Consider the following 20,380-nt stretch of genomic DNA (forward strand, 5'->3'; position numbering starts at 1 on the left):
GTGTGTGTGTGGGTGTGTCCCCGACAGTCTGGCTTGCGTGTCGGTGTGCATGCCCTGGAGCTCCGCCCCGATCGCCGGCTGCTCAGCCTGTCTCCATGTCCTTCCCAACAGCACGCTGGCTGGACACGCCCACTGCGGCGCCCCACAGGCAGGGTCAGGACGCCGCAGCCCCACCCTCAGCGAGCCTGTGGTCATGTCGCCCCGGCCCCAGCACTGCCGACGCAGTACGTTTGCGCACAAACGCACAAACACACACACACATGCTGTCTGATGATCTGTTTTGGGACTGGTTCTACTGGCTGTCTATCACCCCCTGCAGGTTGGCCTGGCCCCGCCCACTCTGTGGCGGTCTGTGAGGGTCTGGAGGACTGGGGGGCGACAGACCTGTCCAACATATCAGACTCTGAGGACGAGGACCAGCCCGCCCTCCTGGTGAGACTGACCGCTCGTCAGTACTAGTGTTCAAAAAGTCACCACAACAGACTACTGAAAGTGTTATGTAATTTGTGTCTGGGAAGCAGAGTTCTGACTTGACATTCGTAGTTCATGCTGCGTTGCTTTTGTATCAGAAACATCGGGATTCCCGGGTTCGACGTCAAAGTCGTCATCAATATGTCATCCGAATTCATTCATCCATTTCACTTGGGATAAAAAATCTATCCCGACATCATCAATGTCAGCTGCTGAGATCAATCAGGATGGATATTCCGTGCAACAACAAGTGAAAGCTGTAATAAGACTATTTATTAGTGTTTCTGTCTTATTTGTGTCTCATTAAATGATTCGTACACACAGTACTGTCCAACGTCTATCAGTGGACAATATTGCTACGAAGTTTGTACAGTATGCGCAAAATAGCATTGCACATTGTTATCAACTGGTATTGCTAACGATGACTAACAATGGCTAACTTGGCTAGCACTACAAAGATGGGGCAAAAGTGAGTTTTTCGTGTTTTGTTTCTGAAATGCATTCAACTGGGATATAATGTTAACCTGGGTGCCGATACAACAACTCCGATACAAAAGGGACGCAGCATAAAGCCTCAGTTTGAGTGGTCTGTGTCATCAGTATGGGACAGTATGTTGTGCTGTGTTCTTCTTACAGGTGGCTGGCAGGTACAGGGTCATGGTGGACAGTAGTGTGTCCACCACTGATGACCACCTCATTTTTAAGAGCGGTGACGTCATCGAGCTGTTACACGAGGACAATGGAGGGCAGTGGTAAGAAAACGGGATTGTCCCTCTATCAGATAAAACAACTACAGATTCATCTGGCAACACAGTGTGTGTGTGTGTGTGTGTGCGTGTGTGTGCGTGTGTGCGTGTGTGCGTGCGCGCGTGTGTGTGCCAGGCTGGTGAAGAATGTGAGTCGGAGTGAAGAGGGCCGTGTTTCTGCTGATGACCTGCACAGGATTCTGGGAGAGAGCTGCCTGTCCAGTCAGGTGAGAGAGGCTTTCCTTCTAAAAACTATTGGGATTATCTAGATGGAGAGAATTGCTTACCACATCTCTCCATCACGCCTGTCTATTCAATTATAATCAACTTGTTTACAGTAACTCTGGAATGAAATACTAATATTATTAGTAACAGTAACGGTTTTAATTCTCTCTTGTCCCCCAGACATTGGGTTAGGGTTAGGGAGAATGAGAATCACATATTCCACACACACACACACACACACACACACACACACAAACACACGTGCGCCCGCGTGCGCCATCATCGTCGTCATCACTCCACATTCAGCGTTTCCTCGCCATCATCGTCAGGAGGCGGAGTCTTCCGGCAGTGTCAACAACGCTGAACTAGCCAATCAGCTGTCAGAGCAGACCGATAACCGACAACCAACCAGATTCAAGCACAAGGCCGGGGACCTGAACCCCTGCATGGCCCAACCCAGCCGTGGAACGTCAACGCCTCAGGCTCTTCAGAACAGGACGACAACTGGATCTGATCTCGTGGGGCTTCAGTGGTCTACTGACTGTGCTGGGGTGGTTTACAGACCGTGTTGGGGTGGACTACAGACCGTGCTGGGGTGGTTTACAGACCATGTTGGGGTGGTCTACAGACTGTGTTGGGGTGGTTTACAGACCGTGTTGGGGTGGACTTTAGACTGCGACATCATCCGGGAGGTCCTCCACCTCAGAGGCTGCAGAAACTAAGCTCGGGGACACGGAAGGCTGGACCCCACCCCCCCGCGAATATGTATGAGGACAGGTTTGGTGCCACTACAGTATGACATCAGCACCGTGACCCCTGGCGGTCGTGCGTCAGCGACTGACGGGACACGGGACGAGGAAATGAGAATTAAGAGGTGTTGTATATCTGCAACTTCACTCGTGTAGAATCTATTTTCTTATAGTGTATGTACGATACTCCCTGACACAGAACTCATGTGACATATCAACACCACCATCAAGTCATGTGCCAAACGTGCTGCTGTGCCCATGTGTGCGTGCATGTGTGTGCGTGTGTGTGTGTGTGTGTGTGTGTGTCAGCGAAGTGCTCTAGTCTGTGGTCGTCCCAGGTGTTTCTGCTCACTGCTGTAGTCTGCATGAGGGGCAGGAGGCCCAGGTCACACCCCTCATAGGCTGAACCAACGCTCAATAAAGCTTCCAGCTATTTCTACCTGCAGTTTTGTACCAGTAGGGAGTGCTCCTGCAATGCTGACTGTGAGGACGAACCTACACTCGTATATCAATGGATGAATGGAGTTTGCTGCTTCTACTAATTATGCACTTTTACTGGGAATTAATGTAAATGTACAAATGAATTTAAATGCATATGTGAAATTGATGAGGATTATTTTCCAAATATAAGCACATCATTTACTTTAAGTCTTTTTTACTATTGATATTTCTGTACTACCACCAACAAGGACAGACAGAAAGACAGACAGACAGACAGACAGGTGCTGGTGCTAACAGATAAAAGACGGACAAACGGACAAATAATTCTGACAGATCGTCTTTAATGGGATGAGACAGCAGGCTATGAGTCTGCTGGTTCTGAAACATGAACTACAGTCAGGTCAGGGGTCAGGGACAGGGCACCACAGATGACCAGATAGCACAGAGGAGAGGTGCTGCGCTGTGGCCCCAGGTCCAGTCTCATCCTAGATGCGCGGGTGGATTATTTCGGGCGGGGGTGGGCAGGGGGGGGGGGGTACAGACAGATTATTCTACATGCAGCTGACGTGACGTGACATAACTAGACTAGACCTCCGTGTCGGGCTCAGAGTCCTCGATCCCGATCCCGGTGATGTTGGAGATCCAGGGGAAGTAACGCGAGACGCGCGTGTAGATGCCATACTTCCCGTGCTTGGCGCACTCCTCGCCCCAGCTCACGATGCCCGTCAGGAACCAGGCGTCGCCGCGGCGGGTGGCGTGCGGCCCCCCGCTGTCGCCCTGGCACGAGTCCTTCTCCTGGCTGTGGTAGCCGGCGCAGAACATGAAGCGCGAGATGTGCTCCGCGCTGCTGGTCTTGCAGCGCGTCCGGTCCACGTAGGGCACCTCTACCTTCTGAAGCACTTCCGCCTCGCGCCCCTGGAAGCGCATGCGGCCCCAGCCGCTCACCAGCGAGCCGGGCGCCTCCCTCAGCAGCGTCTCGGTGAAGTCGCGCGGGCCCAGGCACAGGGGCAAGCGGTAGTCGGAGAGGGACACCGGCGTCCGCAGGCGCAGCAGGGCGATGTCGTGGTTGTAACGGCTCCGCTTGCTGTCGTAGCTGTGGTGGATGTGCTGCTCGCCCACCTGGTGGTCGCTCTCCCTCCCCTCGTCTAAAAACAGGTTGTGCTCCCCTGATGGACGGGTAGAGAGAGAGAGAGGTGGTGGGGTGGGTGTGTGTGTGCGTGTGAGAGAGAGCGGCGTGGAAGAGTTTGTGAGCGTGACTGACCGGCCCTGACAAAAAAGCTTCCCTGATTCCCTTCGATGAGACAATGGGCAGCAGTGATCACCCAGACGTCACTCAGCAGAGTCCCGCCACAGAAACTCTGACGTGTGTGCTTGGTCATCAGAGACACCTAACACGCATGCACACACACACACACACACACAAACACACACACACACACAAGCACATAGATAAACATTTTAGCACCAGCAACACTTATGCATGATACTGTGGTCGTAACACATATAGACACTCTCTCTCTCTCTCTCTCTTTCACACACACACACACAAACAAACACACACACACACTGACATTTCTATCCTCCCCCTCCTACCTGCCAGGGTACCTCCCCAGGTATGACATCGTCCCCCCCTACAATGCGCAGTTTTGACTTGTGCTCGGCCCGGATGGTGGGTAGGGTTTGGAAGGCCCATTGAGACCAGTTCCTGCCAGGCGTGGAGGGAGGGGAGGGCAGGTCCTCCTCGGTAGGAGGGGAGGGCGCTGTGGTGCTGTTCACCTCTGACCCCGTGTCCTCAGACGAGGTCAGGTTTCCGGAGGAAGACTCAGTGACGTTGACTTCCCTCACTACAGTTGAAACCCCCCTGGAGGACAGGCTGGTGATGATAGATTTGCCAAGACGACCACAGGGGAATTCAACTGGTACGTACACACACGGACAGACACACACAGACACACGCACACACAGGACGCAGAGAGGAACAAGTCAGCTTTTTGTATCAAATGCATGGCACTGTACATACAAGCGGACTACTGTACATCGTCGACCATAACACATTTCAGACTGCAGCGCGGATGGGTTCGTTAGTGATTAATTGGCGGCTGATTGACGGTACTCACCTTGAGGTTTGCAGGTCTTCTTGTCCTGGGCCAGCTGCCATCCGGCGGCACACTCACACGTGGCATGCTTCAACTCATCCACAGCACAGAAGTGGCCGCAGCCTCCATTGTTGATGTCGCACTGCCTGCCGATTTCTGTGGAAGGGGTCAGCGATAGCCGAGGACCAATTAAGGACCTGAACAGCTCAGAGGACCAATTAAGGATCTGAACACCTTTGCTTATTGTTGGATGCTGCCTAGCCATTTGTTCTTCCGTCACCTGTCATCACATCAAGGTCCATAATGGAAATAAGTCTGAGACTTTATTGGTGTTATCCTTGGCAATGTCTTCTTAATCTATGATGTAATCATTTGTGGTTTAAATTTTTCTATTGTCAAATAAAATAAAACTAAAGAGATATACCTTTTGGTTGGCCAGGGTACCTCAGAGAGGTTCCGAGTAGTCGTCAGAGAGGTTCAGAGTAGTCGTCAGAGAGGTTCAGAGTAGTCGTCAGAGAGGTTCAGAGAAGTCCTCAGAGAGGTTCAGAGTAGTCCTCAGAGAGGTTCAGAGAAGTCCTCAGAGAGGTTCAGAGTAGTCCTCAGAGAGGTTCAGAGAAGTCCTCAGAGAGGTTGAGAGTAGTCCTCAGAGAGGTTGAGAGTAGTCCTCAGAGAGGTTCAGAGTAGTCCTCAGAGAGGTTCAGAGTAGTCAGAGAGGTTCAGAGTAGTCCTCAGAGAGGTTCAGAGTAGTCCTCAGAGAGGTTCAGAGTAGTCGTCAGAGAGGTTCAGAGTAGTCCTCAGAGAGGTTCAGAGTAGTCCTCAGAGAGGTTCAGAGTAGTCGTCAGAGAGGTTCAGAGTAGTCCTCAGAGAGGTTGAGAGTAGTCCTCAGAGAGGTTGTGTGATTGGCCAGTGCTCACCTATCTCACAGTTCTTGCCGTTGTAGCCAGGGCGACACCAGCAGACATAGGCGCTCATGGCATCTTTACACTGACCCCCGTTCTGACAGGGTGATGACTCACACTGGTCCCCGTCTGGATAGACAGACAGGCAGGGAGACAGACAGACAGGCAGGTAGACAGACAGACAGGCAGGTAGACAGACAGACAGGCAGGTAGACAGACATACAGGCAGACAAACAGACATGCCGGCATGTAGACAGGCATGCAGATTGACAGGCAGACAGACAGGCAGAGAGACAGGCAGACAGACAGGCAGAAAGACAGATAGTCAGTTTATTACAAAAAGCTTCTATACTCTTCCACATTTTCCCCTCAAAATATGAATCAACAAACTTACCAATATAATTTCCCCAGAATTCCATCTAAAACAAAATTTGAGATGGGAGAAAACACAAGCATGACAAATAAGTGCTACTGGTCCGGTCACATACTGTAGCAGAGTGGATGGCCAGATGGCAATGAGTAAGGGGCTCTACAGAAAGACGTAGAGTGTGTGTGCATATGGACCTGGCTAGACCCGAAGTTAGTTCTAGATCAATTCTGGGTAGAACTTCCATCGACCCTAGCTAGAACCTTTGTTTGATTACTCGGTTCTCCGCGGAGCCAAAAAAGCCTCTCCTGAGGGTTAGTTGTTCCATTTAGCCGTCCCCTTTGTTTCAGTGTACCTACCGTTTTCTCGTTGTCTTCAAAGACCTCGCGGGCCTCCTCCAGGCTGCAGCGCTCCTCCATGCACTCCCTCTCCAGGTTGTCCCTCCTCATCTCCTCCAGCCCCCCCGCGTTGAAGCGCCTCTGTCTGCGTAGCACCTCCGACGCAGACCGCTGCGACACAAACACCGACCCCGGGGGGGGAGGGCTATCTGTGTGTGTATGTGTGTGTGTGTGTGTGAGTGAGTGAGAGAGAGAGAAAGAGTATGTGATTGTGTGTGTGTGCGTGCGTGCATGTACGTGTGTGTAAGAGAGAGAGAGAGAGAGAGAGAAAGAGTATATGTGATTGTGTGTGTGTGTGTGTGTGCATGCGTGCGTGCGTGTGTAAGTGTAAGTGTGTGTGAGAGAGTGTGTGGCATGTGTCAGCACAGAGTCAGGTTGTTAAGCCTATATTATTGTGTAATAAGATGTAATAAGGCACAACTGGCACCCAATCTAAACCTAAATCCTCTTTCCTCAGCAAAATATTGAGGCCATATACAGAGTAATACAATAGTTTTTTTTCCTCTAATTTAATTTGAGCTCCTCCCTACCTGTAGCTCCAGCTCCCAGCCCGCTCCCCAGCAACAGACGAGCTGTGAGAATCAGTAAACAAATGCTCGCCATCTTCTTCTGTTCCCTTCGTTTGACTTCCTCTCTGATTGAAGCCACGGATGAATGAACACACTGACCACACGCTCCAAAGTACAGCGCACTGTTTACACAGAACACAGGCAGTCAGTGCATATGTGTGCATATGAGTAATTGAGTAGGTGGGTGTGTGGGAGGTGTACGTGTGTGTGTTTATGTGTACGTGTGTGTCTACGATATAGCAACTTCTCAAAATTATAGATGTAATAACTTTTCAAGATGAAATCAAGTGTGAACCCATTTAAATGTTCATCTAATCTGACCCACTGAATAACGATTTGATTGGGCAACACATTCAATATTGACAGACTCTGACTGGCTGGTATCTAATGTTCCAGGAAGTGAGTTTGTCTTGATGACAAGAACGATGCCAGGGCAAGTGTATGATGAGTCTTGACCAATCAGCTCATGTTTTTCCTGCAGACATCTGACCCAATGGTCAAACTAGTATGAATCACTAATGATACTGTATTTACTCATAGTGATAGTATTTAAAAAATAAAAGCCGTCCATCCCTGAAAGAGTCCATGTCAAGTCCTAATGAATATTATAGTGGACTGGATAATGTGTCCCAAGGATATTACGTAATCTCTTGCATGTTGATACGGTATGTTCTATACATCATGTACATTACTCTCCAGGGGTGAAGCTAAATTACACTGTTGACTGGCAGGAACGTCTCTTGGCCTTGAGCCACAGGCATCAAGCAGTCAGGCCAACTCATAAACAACCTCCACCCAGACAGCTGGTTCTAAATCTCCAAGGCGGGCTCAGGTGACAGGGCAGGCCTGGGACCAGCAGATCAGGAATCTAGATGTGGCAATCAGCGGCTACATTCTAATGGCTTTCGGGGGCAGCCGAGTCGCATAGGGACAACATGTTCTCTATAACCAGCAGCCCAAGCCAAGTCAGGAACCGCAGTACATTACTTATGATGGACTAGACATGGACTCAGGCTGTCTGAAACCCTAGTTGTCACCTCGTGGAACACAAGGAGGCTGTCCTGGACTAGTGTGAGCTAGACTAGAGAACAGGGGTTGGACTGAGGTTCATGTTGATGTTGATGTTGATGTTGATGTTGATGTTGATGTTGATGTTGATGTTCATGTTCAGGTTCATGTTCATTGTTGGTCACAATTGGCCTACCACCATGAAGCATGATCTTAATAAGTGGTATGTTACCACCATGAAGCCTATGAAATAACATGATCTTAATAAGTGGTATGTTACCACCATGAAGCCTATGAAATAACATGATCTTAATATTGTAAGTGGTATGTTACCACCATGAAGCCTATGAAATAACATGATCTTAATATTGTAAGTGGTATGTTACCACCATGAAGCCAACACTATGAAATAACATGATCTTAATAAGTAATATGTTACGTTTCCGGCCTCTCCGCCTCCACCACGCCCCCTCTCTACCTCTCCAAAGGTACCCTGAGCACCCCTTCTGCACCTCCATGCACCCTGGACCTGCATTAATGGCCCCGGAATAACTCTTGCTCACCACCCCTCCTGTTCCCGGGGTGCGTTCAGGCTCTCCCTCTCCTGGGGGGTCGTGGTGCACAGCCCCCTCCGGGGATTCTGACTCTGACGGCCCCGGAACCTCGGAGCGACAGTATTTTCTATAGCCTGCCTTTTTGTGTGATTTTCGCAACACTCGCCCTGTTTCCCTTTTTAGTCCCTGGGCTTCTGGAACCCTGCGGGGCCTGCTGCTTGCCTGCTGCTGCCCTCCAGACTTTTTTGTTGAACTACCTTTTTGTTGCACATGCTTGTTACAATTGAACTGCCCGCCCCGCTGGACTTACACCTTTCCACCTGCCTCCCGAGTTGTGCGTTTGGGTCCGGAACAAACAGATGGGAATGAAATATAATATTTACCTTAACTGATTATTACGGATAGATAAATGTATATCTAATATTAAAATAAGTGCAAGGTTTGGTCTGGGTGATTGCTTTGACCAGCCTCGAGATTCTACTTCGTCCTATTCTTTCCCTCGGTGTGCGGTTAGGTCCTGCCTTCTAACCGCTCCTATACTGCAGCTCATTTGTCCACCGCGAACCTACCGCCGCTCGTTGCAGCAGGTTGTTGATCAGGAATCGGACTTCCAACGTGGTTGAAGGGAAGGGTGCTCCACGATCAGCCCCTTCTTCAATGTCAACATTATACCTGTGAGATATTATACCTGCGAGTATTTTGTTTCGGAGACAGTAGGCCGTGTGTGTTTGCTAAAACGGATATGTTTTAATGGACACATCATGCGGTCAAGGCTACAGCACCATCAGGATACCAGCTTCTGTGTGTGTGTGTGTGTGTGTGTGTGTGTGTGTGTGTGTGTGTGTGTGTGTGTGTGTGTGTGTGTGTGTGGGAGGCGATATGTGTGCGAGAGAGGGAGAGAGTGACTGGACGAGAGAGTGTATGCGCGCGTACTTTACTACAGACTCCAAACTGTTCTCCACTCCAACAGCGCATCGGAAAGGATCCACTCAGGGTTTGAAGAGATTGCATCGGATCCAGTGTATTCGGTGGGTCTTAAGTTTCTGAGCGAGTTCCCCTGACCCCAGAAGGGCTCTATGAGCATTAAACTGACCAAACCTAAGGAAGAGAAGGATGTAAACAAAGGTAAGAGTGAGTAGACGACACTGACCTGATAATTAGCCAAATGTTTTATGGTTAAAGCTGCAGACTGTCGCTTGGCATTAAGGCCGTAGCGTTTATTTATTCGTTTATTTATTATAATTGTGTTTCAGGCCACGATTATGTTATCAACGTTTTTTATTATGGCAACATAGGAGAGATGCGACTGTGCATGTTTTAGTGACGATGCTGAATGTTAAGCAGTACTGTATACTGGCCCAGGAGTACGCCAGACTCTTCTGACAATTTTAGGCTATGTGCGTAAATGGAGAAGGTGCGGGCTGTGTCCAAAAATTGCGCTCCAGTTATAGTCCGAACCTCTCACAACGTCTCCCATTTCCAAGCTCCATTAAATTTTCTCTGTAGAACCACCGCGCATAACACCGCAATGGAGATGGAGACACTTGAACTACATTACCATGGAGACAAAAAAAAGGGAGTAGCCTGCGAGCTCTCATCACGTGCAAACAGTAGAAGGAAATGGTTTATTCATGCACCTGACGTCAGCAGAATGTGATCTTGAAAAAAGCATGTCATCAAAACAGAAAAAAAAACAATATTGTCTGGTGTAATAAGGCTCTGTTTCTAGTTAATTGGATTTTGAGCTGCAAGCAATACAATACAACATGACTTTATTGTCTGTGATGAGAAATGTGTCTTCTGCTCTTAAATCTCAGCCCCCCCTCAGCCCCCCCCCCACACACACACACACACACACCCGGCATCCTCTAGATTGCATCACCCACATAGAGATCTGCCAAGTTTATTATCTCCGTGGTAAACAGGGACACAGGGCAGAAGATGTCATGTTGGTGGTTCAGAACAACACTCTTGCGAATACGTTGCTTTGTCTGGGACTTATAGGCCAGGTCACCGTCAGACTATGAGCAGAATATCTTGGTCCATATCGGTAGACAAGCTAGAGACCCGCTGTCTCTCGTTTCTCTCAGCTGCTCTCCTCCCCCAGTCCCTTCCCCCATCTCTCTGTCCCCTCCCCCCTCTCCCCCCTCTCCATCCCTCTGCACCCCCCTCCCCGCCACACACACACACACACACACACACACACACACACACACACACACACTCTCTCTCAGGCTTAGGTGTGGCCAAGGCACAGTCCCAGGCCACCAGTTGTCAGTGTATTTTTAGACCATGGCCGGGGGATAAGTTGATGAAGACTCGCTAATTAAAGTGAATTAATTCATGTGTTACTGTAAGGCAAATGACGTGGGTCTGGGAGAGCAGACAGATCATGGGATTTGTATGACTACTGTAGATAACAGAACTCTCATAATTACCGTCATCTCGGGAGGGGGGGGGGGGTCTGTAGACTGTTTCAGCTAAACTGTAATATCATGCCGGCCCGGACCCAGACTCGGCCAGCAGCTCCCGTCAGCATGACAGCCTGTCTGGAGTTGTTGTTCGGTTGGGCCTAGTATGTTGTTGTCGTCATTGTGTGGTGGTGATTAGACATTGAGCCGTCTACCTTTAGGACGTGATTGTAATCTTCCACTTCCCAGTGAAACACAGATGGTGTGCCTGCCCCAGCTGGGCATCTGTCACTGCTCACCCTCACAGGCAGTACCACTCTGGCAGCCCTGTGTCCCTCCCCCCACCGCTGCCTGGAAGGCTGTCCACCAGACTTGGCATGTCCGACCACTTTGGGGGATCTGACAGCATACATGGGCTTTTAATAGGGTGCCACTCTAAAAACAGGTTGCTACACAGAACTATCTGTAACAGTAGAAGAACCTTCTAAAAAGGTTTAATATAGAACCCTTTTAAAATCCAATAATATGGTTCTATATCTATAGACATTCTAAACTCTAAATAGAATAAGATTGGTTATGTTTGCAACTGCAGGGTTCTATATAGTTAACCATTTATTCAGAGAGTTCTTCTATTGTTAATGGTTCTATTTAGCACTGTTCTTAGAGTGTGGGTGTGCTGAAGATTTCTGGAAGAAGGCTAGCTCTGGTTCTCCCCTTCTGTCTTGCATTGGAAACTTTATGGGGCGTTCTGGAGCTCCTGCTGCATTGTACAGAGCTTTGGCTCCACCTAGTGGCTCTATCCTGCATTAGTATAGACACCTGCCTAGCCTGCTCTCAGTGTGACTGGTTAAGCTTGGGCTCAACTCAATCCAAGTTGTAGGCTATACTGAAACTTATTTAGTCCATGTCTGAAATAGGCCCATTTAGTTGACATTGCAATACATCAAAAGTAGGTTTTTGTGAGAGTTGATCCCTTTAATCAAGAGGACATTGAACATGAGTAAGGGAATCAAACCATACCTAGACCCATAACTTGCTCTCCCAAATTATACCTCTTCTGGTCTGGATTCTAACGTCTTCCACAACAGGGGTGTGTCTCTGGTTTCTGTGGCAACAGTCCTTTTGCATTCAGTGATGATGACAGACTACCATCCTCGTTTTTAAAACAGAGTCATCCATCTCGAGACATGAAACAGTGCAAGATAATATAATTGACCTCTTATAGCTTACTAGCTCAAATTATGGAAAACCACAAAATATATTACCATAGCTACGCAGACGACACACTAATTTGTATCACCAGAGGACTATAATCCCATACAAATCAACGATTGGAAGTGCCAGAACTTTCTTCAACTAAACAAAAATAAAACTGAAGTAATTGTCTTCGGAGCCAAAGAAGAACAATTAGTCCGCGCTCAGCTCTAATCAGTAGCCTAATACTAAAAACCACAAACAAAGCCAAAAATCTTCATGTAGTCATGGACTCAGACCTGAATTTCAACAGTCACATTAAGACAATTACAAAGTCAGCCTACTATCACCTGATGAATATATCAAGGATTAAAGGATTTATGTCTCAGTAGGATCTAGAAAAACGTGTTCATGCGTTTATCTTCAGTAGTCTCGACTACTGTAACGGTGTGTTTACAGATATCTCTATAAAATCGATCAGACAGCTGCAGCTGATTCAGATCGCTTCTGCTTGAGTCCTCACTAAGACTAAGAAAGTGAATCACATCACTCCATTTCTGAGGTCCTTACACTGGCTTTCTGTCTGTCAAAGAATTGACTAAAATACAGCTGTTGGTTTATAAAGCACTGAATGGTTTAGGGCCATATAATATATATAATATATCTGCTGCTACGTTATGAACCATCCGGACCTCTCAGGTCGTCTGGCACAGGCCTGCTTTCTGTCCCCAGAGTTAAAACAAAACATGGAGAAGCCGAGTTCAGTTTTTATGCTTTTTATGCTTTTATGCTATACATATCTGGAACAAACTTCCAGAAAACTGCAGGTCTGCTGCAACTCTCAGTTCTTTTAAATCAAGACTGAAGATTCATCAAATCAAGACTTTTCTTTTTGCCGCTGCTTTTTATTAAATCAAATAAGTATTAATTCATACACTGCACTGTCTAACTTTTATTCCTGTATTTTATTTTTCCTGCATTTTGTTTTAAATGTTATTTTTTGCATTTCATTTAATGGCCTTTTATGTGCTTCTTTCTTTGTCTTGATGCTTGTCTCATGTAAAGCAGTTTGAATTACCTTATTGCTGAAATGTGCTAATAACAAATAAACTTGCTTTGCCTCTTATAGACAGAAGCAACAGAGTGCTTCCGCAGTGAGCTACTTCAGTAAGCTAACACTGCTCAGATTTTGGGTGTAGGCCTATGTGTTATTTTGCCCTGGGTTCTATAGGATTCTCATCCGATAAATACCAGTTTAGCTGCTGGCTGACCCTTGCTTTGTAGTCTACTACCCGGAGAAACACTGGCCAGTTGGCGGCATCCCAGAACGACCTTGGAGACCTCAGAGGTGCCAACTTTCCCAAAGACTATTTCCTGACTGTAGCCCATCGGGCGTGGCATGGGGCTAGCCACTGGTGTGGTATTATTGGTTTCTGTCGGATCAGCTATGCTTTCCTTGGGATGAATAATTAATGAGCCTTTTTAAAGTCATAATGGCCTTGCTCTAATGTTCTGTAATGATCTCCTCTCACCGCCATGCACGAGGGCCTAATGGACGGCGATGCCTTTGAGAATTCTCGGTTTGAGGGCTCGGGAAGTGTATGTTTCACCGGGCATTAAGAGGGAGTGCTAAGCCATGACCAAACGGTTCCGCAGCTCCACGAGCGAAGCATGACTTTCCCTCTTCGCAGATCAGCATCAGGTAATCGTCAGTTTTATCATCAAAACCTGTTTGCTTAAAAAAACTAGAATAACATCCTACTCTTTGTTTGAGAGAAGGAAATACTATTTTGCTCATAGTTGCACGCTCTTTTATTGTGTGCCATGGCCTAATAACGGACTTGTACTTGTGGAGTTCTTACAATAGCCTAAATACCCCACCTTGATAGTTGTCTGTCCACGCGGGAGGCGGGCGCTGTCCATGGTGCTGAAATTGCTCTAGTTCTTCCTCCACGTTCCTGCGGACAATGGATGTCGAAATGGAACAGATCTACAGTAAACGGATACTTTCATTCTTGCCAACTTCACAGTTAGGCATGCATCTGTTCAGAGCTTATATGGTGGGTGGAGCAGATGTTTAAGAACAGCTTGAGGGTGTCAACACCTTATTGTAATGACGATAGATGGGTCGTAATAAGTTCCTTTCAAACAAATACGACAAGGCTACCTCTTCACCCCCCGTCACACACACAGGCCAACACTAAGACTATCCAACCTTGTGGGCCAACGCTGTGTTTTCTTTCGCAGTAGCCAGTTCGGCGGGTATTAGATCATGAAGCTAGCTGACAGCTAGAGGAAGGCTTGCTGACGATGATGATGGTGGTGATGATGATACAAATGACGATGTTTAACAACATTAGGCTGAGTTACCTAGCCTATAGCAGTGAGCTCTGGTCCCTTTCTCGCCGGAGAGGGTAGAACGACGTCAGTGCTGATCAGCTCTGTTCCCTGAGGACCTAGAGGGAACGACGGTGTTTTCTTCCCAGAAAAATGATTAAGCTCGTACCATCTCCCATGGCTCTTTACACTGTTTATTATTGTAGACCGAGGAGCCTCGCGCTCGCCGCAGCTCATATGAGAGTTGGGGAGGTGAACCTCTGCACCAAAATGAAGCGAGAACCCCCCACACACACCCTCCACCCCCCCCCCTCTCTCTCTTTCTCTCTCTCTCTCTCTCTTTCTCTCTCTCTCTCTCAGCATAACACAGCCTATGATTAGCCTATCACGCCACGTGGGGTTTGGTATTAACAGGTGACACATTAAGCCAGATGCATGCTGCTTTGGGCTAGAGCGAGCCCAGTGTAGCTACCCTTATATCCCAGAGGCGGGGCGGTGGTATTGTGAACGGCAGAGGCAGCGCAGCGATGCCTCGCTGTCCAGCCACGAGTTGGTTCATTGACAAACATTTCGACGACTGCATTTTTCTCACGGAGAGCAGGAGCATCATCACCAGCGGTGCAACCCACGCGCAGCACAGGCTGCAGCGATCAACAGCCCACCGTTTCAACTAGCTGTTGATCCACACCGGCCGGGACTGCGAGGCTCGTTGGCCAGGACATCCAGAAGCTTCCTCTACAGAAGTCGTAAAGAGGTATTAAGACAGGTTGTAAACAAGTTTAACCAGGATGACTTAGTCAAGCGGCGATGGATTATAATCTGCTGTACTCGAAAACGATATTGATATTAATTAGATGTCATCGCGCGGTGTTATAATGCGCGGTGAGGTGTGGATCTAGACTTTTCTCACCGGACTTTTTGTCACCACCAAGCCGCCAAGCTGGCTATGGCCGCGGCGATCGCCAGCTCCCTCATTCGGCAGAGGAGGCAGGCGAGGGAGCGCGAAAAGGCGAATGCCTGCCACGGCGCAAGCAGCCCGAGTAACAGCAAAGGGACCGCCGAGAAGCCGAGCAAACTGAACGTGTTCTCGCGCGTCAAACTGTTTGGCTCGAGGAAGAAACGGAAGAGAAGGCGACCACCAGGTCTGCTAACTGAAATATGTTTATGCGACTTGCCTGAAGTGTCATCGTCATCATCATAATCATCGCCATCATCTTTCAGCACAACCATCTTTCTCATCGCCATCGTCGTCCTCGCCCTACCCCCGAGTTTCCCTGTCAAGGTCTGTCAGACTGTTTGGATGAGGGAGAAAAGCGAAGCCCCTACTGATGTCAACACCATGCAGTAGAGCAGGGCTGTGAGTGACGGACTAACCCCCGACTCTCACAGCAGGAACCGTGGCGTATGGCGCCAGTCAGTGGGTTTGATCTAAACATACAGCAGTCATACTATGACACACAACTCCTAATCCATTCAACCGCCGAATGCAGCTCCGCATTTAATCGCCACAGCCCCTTACGAGAACCTAACTGCTGGCCTAGTCACTTTAGCCCTTCCTAAGCCTACAGGGTTAAGCCTGTAGGAAGGCAGCTGACCAGTGCATCTCCTCCGTCGCCACCAATCTGGCAATATGTTGTGTGTCCTTTTCTCCCCTCCTCTACCTCCTCCCCCTGCCCTCACCCCTTCTACCCCCACGCCACCTCTGGTCCAGAGCCCCAGCTGAAGGGCATCGTCACCAAGCTGTCGAGCCGGCAGGGGTTCCATCTGCAGCTGCAGGCTGACGGCACCATCGATGGCACCAAGGAGGAGGACAGCAGTTTCGGTAGGAGGCTCTTTAGATTAAAGACCTGGAACCTGGTTCTAGACTTACAGAACTTACAGGGACTACACAACTTTATCGGTATGGATGTAGGCCTACAGCCCTGGGGTTAAGCCAACAGGACTGTTGATAGAGTTACCTGGCTGGAATAGATGTGATATTCAGCCCGCATACAGAATTCAGGAGGAAAGAATACAAAGTGTTGATTTTTTTTTTTTTTAGCTTGAAATGACCTCCTGCTTTGTTTTTATAACTGAACCTCGCACATATCCCACGTGTCCTCTAACCTTGTTGTGTGCTGTAGCCGTGTTCAACCTGATTCCGGTGGGATTACGCGTGGTGGCCATTCAGGGGGTTCAGACCAAACTCTACCTGGCCATGAACAACGAGGGATTCCTCTACACCTCTGTGAGTTCCACCCGCCTTGACACACGTTGACATAGGATGACATAATGCCATACATGCTCACACATACACACAGCAAGCTACCTGTGAGCATGTAAACATCTTCAAATATATACTGTATTAACAATGGCAGTTACTACACATACACAAACACACACACACACACACATATGCATGCACACCCCTCGCAACAACAAACACACATAGACCCCCCCACACATACATACACGCACATACACACGCACGCACTCGCACACACACACACACACACACACACACACACACACACACACACACACACACACACACACACACACACACGTACAAACACTCTTAGTTTTGTCCGTATCTATTCTCCATGTTCTGTTCTCAAATCAAATTCAAACACACCCGATCTCTCCCTTTTCACTGCTTCTCTCTCGGTCTCTGGACTATTTAACCGATGCGTAGTTTGTATTCTGGGGAGTAGCCAGTTACCATGGAGACACACGAATAAGAAAATGCAAATGTCAACGGTCCCAAGTTGGTGTTTCAATATAGCTGCCCAAATGTGTTATATAAGACATTTCTACACACAGCACAGACCTCCCCTCTGTGTGTGTGTGTGTGTGTGTGTGTATTTTTGTGTTTTGACCACACAGCATAAAATAGGCTCCTTGGTAGTGACAGGTTCACTCATCTCCATGGGCATATTATTCTGTAGCCGTGTTTAGTATTTAGAGTGATGTTTATTATTGATCCTTCTCAATGAGAGTATTGATCCATGTCTACCGGTGGTGTGTGTGTGTGTGTGTCTGATCAGTATTTTCAGGGCTGCCGTCGTGATGTAGGGATATCAGACAACAGAGAGTGAACTCATCCACATCTCGTCTTGCCTGTCTCCCTGCTCTCATTCTCCCTCTCTCTCTTTTTCTCTTTAAACCCCTACCCCCCCCCCCCCCCCCCCCCCCCCAGGAGCACTTCACTCCGGAGTGTAAGTTCAAGGAGTCTGTGTTTGAGAACTACTACGTGACCTACTCCTCCATGCTCTACCGCCAGCAGCAGAGTGGGCGTGCCTGGTACCTGGGCCTCAACAAGGAAGGCATGGTCATGAAGGGAAACCATGTCAAGAAGAGCAAGGCGGCCGCCCACTTCATCCCCAAACCACTAAAGGGTGAGTCGGCCTGGGACCCGCCGTGTAGTCCTGTCACTTCTAATGGGACTTGCTACGGTCCCATCACTTCTAATGGGACTTCTAATGGGACTCAACTATCATAATAGTACTGGCTTATATGCGCTAGTTGCTTGGTGGCGTTTATGCAGTCTTACAAGCCATTCTCTCTTGGACAATGTAGTCTCACGATTCCCCTGTCTGTTCTTCTGTCTGTGTCTGTCTCTGTCTGTCTGCCTGCCTGCTTGTCGGCCTGTCTGTCTGTCTGTCTGTCTGTCTGTCTGTCTGTCTGTCTGTCTGTCTGTCTGTCTGTCTGTCTGTCTGTCTGTAGTGGCAATGTACCGGGAGCCATCCCTCCATGACCTGACAGAGTTCTCCCGCTCCGGTAGTGGAACACCCACCAAGAGCCGCAGTGCGTCCGCCATGCTCAATGGGGGCAAGACTCCGGACCGCGAGTCCACATAGCCCCCGGACACACACACACAAACATGCGTGCAAACAAGCACACACACAAACACGCGTGCACACACAAACACACACGCACAAGCACACACACACACAAGTGTACACCACACCTACACACAAACATCATGTGTGTGAAAGAGGGCAGAAGAGTAGCTGGTCTGTACTGACACCACTGTGACTGACTCTAATGTAAATACTGTACAATCAACCCCCTGTCTGCTGGGTCTGTGAGAAGGTGGAGCCTCCATTTATCCTCTTCAAAATGGCTTTGGGTCTCATCATGTACAGTAGCAGATAACCCCCATCTCTCTTCTGGCCAGGTCGATAGAGAAAGGGAGGTCATACACACATATAAACAGACACACATGCACACACACACACACACACACACAAACGGAAAGGGCATGCTCTGTGTTTTAACTGTGATTGTTTATCAGCTACAGTGTTGAGAAGATGAGTGAGTGAATGCGCGAGTGCCACTCTCCTAGGTACACTGTGTCTACAGCCAATCAGATCCATAAACAGATCTCATGACATTCCTATGGAGTGGCTCCTCAGCCAATAAAGTCGAGTTTTTCCTGTGTACCAAAGAGTCAAGCCTGAATTCCTCTGACTCACGATTGTGGTGCGTACCGGGTACCGTACGGCAGCCGGAGTTGACCTCGGCCGTTCTAGACAGTGATCGTGTTTCCACCAGATGCGCAGTGGCACGTTTCAGAAGCGTCCCAGAACCGGCTCTCCGTAGAGCTCCAAATAGATAGCAGGTCTATTTTTGACAGATGCCGCATCTGGGCCGCATCAAATAGAATAAATGTATAGTTGGGTCCCAGACCCCTTTGACGACCGGTCAGAATATCAAACGAAACGCTCGCTCCTGAAACGCAACCGGTGGGAGTTGGAAGCCGCCTGGAGGACGGAATAAAACCTCACCGCATTCGGAACGACGCGCAAACGGAGTCAGAGGAATTGAGGCGTCGGCGAGTGTCCTCCTCGACAGCAGCTTCAGCAGAAAGATAGAAAGACAGAGAGGACGGAAGGCAGAGGGAGATAAGTAAAGGACATTTTGATTTCCTGTAATAGAATGAACTTGGTCCTTTTCTAAAGCTCTGACCAAGCCTAGTCTTTTATTCAATTTCCTTCAACTCAGTAGAATGAGCAGCCGTCTCTTGGTCTGCTTGTTGGATATCAGTGTCCCTCACATATTTCACCATTAGACAATGTTTACTTGGCTTGATTAAATCTTTGAGCACACACAGTTGACCATGAGATTTAGTCCCCATCATGACCTGATTTCGAAGGTAAAAGGCCTGTACAGTATCTGCGCTTCCAGTCGTTGCTGTCACGCGTGCACAAGCTTGTAGAAGGTACTAATCACACGTTCACCAGTTCAAAAGACCACAACAACTACAGATCGTTGGTTAGTTAGACGACAATGAGGTTTACTGAAGTAGAAGAATGGTTGATAAAATGGTAATGAATGAACGTGTGAGCGATGAGTTGTAGACTCAGATGGCTGTAAACTCTGGGTGTGGTGAATGAGTTCTTAAAAGTTCTCTCAGCAGATCCCCTGCATGGAACCTAGGTAGCAGGAAAACGAAGCATGGGAACAGAGGAGGAGATGAGGGAGGAGGTGAGATCCAAAAACAGAGCACACGTGGGGGGTGACGGGTAGATCAGGTGTGCATTTATACTGTCATGTGTTAGCGAGAGGGGAGGAGTTCTGGTGTGGTCCTTCCTTCTCCCGAGCCTCATCTAACTTTACTATGTATACCATACATTGTTGACGTGAACGACACACACAATGAAAGGAACCACAGAAGGACGTAAAGGTGAGGCTACTTCCAGTCGGTGTGTGTTTCGCCCTCTGTGCTTCCTGCCAGAGATCCCCGGAGCAGAGGAGAGGCGGGGCAACAGAGCACAGCCCCGCCCTCTTTCTGCCCTCCCCTCCTCGTTCATAACCAATGTACACTTGAGACATGCACTAAATAAACTCTTTGTAAAGAAACTGTTGAACAGTGGTCCTCCTCGTTTGTGGCGGTCGATGTCTTCTCCTTCCATCCCTTTTCTCTGTACATG

General features: G+C 48.5%; 3 protein-coding genes across 5 annotated transcripts in view; 2 read left to right on the top strand and 1 right to left on the bottom strand.

The window, feature by feature from the left end:
- The window catches only part of LOC311318798 (proto-oncogene DBL-like), a gene marked incomplete at both ends in the record, with an annotated part of 11,636 nt that extends 9,825 nt beyond the window's left edge, over nt 1-1,811 (top strand). Inside the window, 5 exons of the mRNA XM_084450228.1 lie at nt 28-224; nt 320-432; nt 1,108-1,223; nt 1,354-1,444; nt 1,749-1,811. Of these exons, the coding sequence (XP_084306354.1) occupies nt 28-224; nt 320-432; nt 1,108-1,223; nt 1,354-1,444; nt 1,749-1,811 (580 nt within the window). The remainder of the gene's footprint in view (nt 1-27; nt 225-319; nt 433-1,107; nt 1,224-1,353; nt 1,445-1,748) is intronic.
- A 1,151-nt stretch (nt 1,812-2,962) lies between these two features.
- On the bottom strand, nt 2,963-7,055 carry f9b (coagulation factor IXb). The gene is made up of 8 exons (XM_084449601.1): nt 6,923-7,055; nt 6,354-6,541; nt 6,022-6,046; nt 5,643-5,756; nt 4,750-4,884; nt 4,226-4,548; nt 3,894-4,020; nt 2,963-3,798 (listed from the first exon to the last, which is right to left on the bottom strand). The coding sequence occupies exons 1-8, from the start codon at nt 6,993-6,995 to the stop codon at nt 3,218-3,220; spliced, it is 1,566 nt and encodes a 521-aa protein (XP_084305727.1). The 5' UTR covers nt 6,996-7,055; the 3' UTR covers nt 2,963-3,217.
- Nucleotides 7,056-9,126: 2,071 nt separating this feature from the next.
- Nucleotides 9,127-20,160, top strand: LOC311318382 (fibroblast growth factor 13-like). 3 transcript variants are annotated; one of them, XM_084449705.1, is made up of 7 exons: nt 9,127-9,197; nt 9,494-9,648; nt 13,674-13,830; nt 16,177-16,287; nt 16,589-16,692; nt 17,644-17,842; nt 18,171-20,160. In XM_084449705.1, the coding sequence occupies exons 3-7, from the start codon at nt 13,800-13,802 to the stop codon at nt 18,302-18,304; spliced, it is 579 nt and encodes a 192-aa protein (XP_084305831.1). In that variant the 5' UTR covers nt 9,127-9,197; nt 9,494-9,648; nt 13,674-13,799; the 3' UTR covers nt 18,305-20,160. The 3 variants fall into 3 exon arrangements, with proteins under 3 accessions (XP_084305831.1, XP_084305830.1, XP_084305832.1); XM_084449704.1 differs by lacking the exon at nt 13,674-13,830; XM_084449706.1 differs by lacking the exons at nt 9,127-9,197; nt 9,494-9,648; nt 13,674-13,830 and adding an exon at nt 15,409-15,607.
- Nucleotides 20,161-20,380: the final 220 nt, after the last annotated feature.

This window comes from Borostomias antarcticus, assembly GCF_949987555.1.
Source record: "Borostomias antarcticus genome assembly, chromosome: 15".
NCBI classification, from domain to species: domain Eukaryota; kingdom Metazoa; phylum Chordata; class Actinopteri; order Stomiiformes; family Stomiidae; genus Borostomias; species Borostomias antarcticus.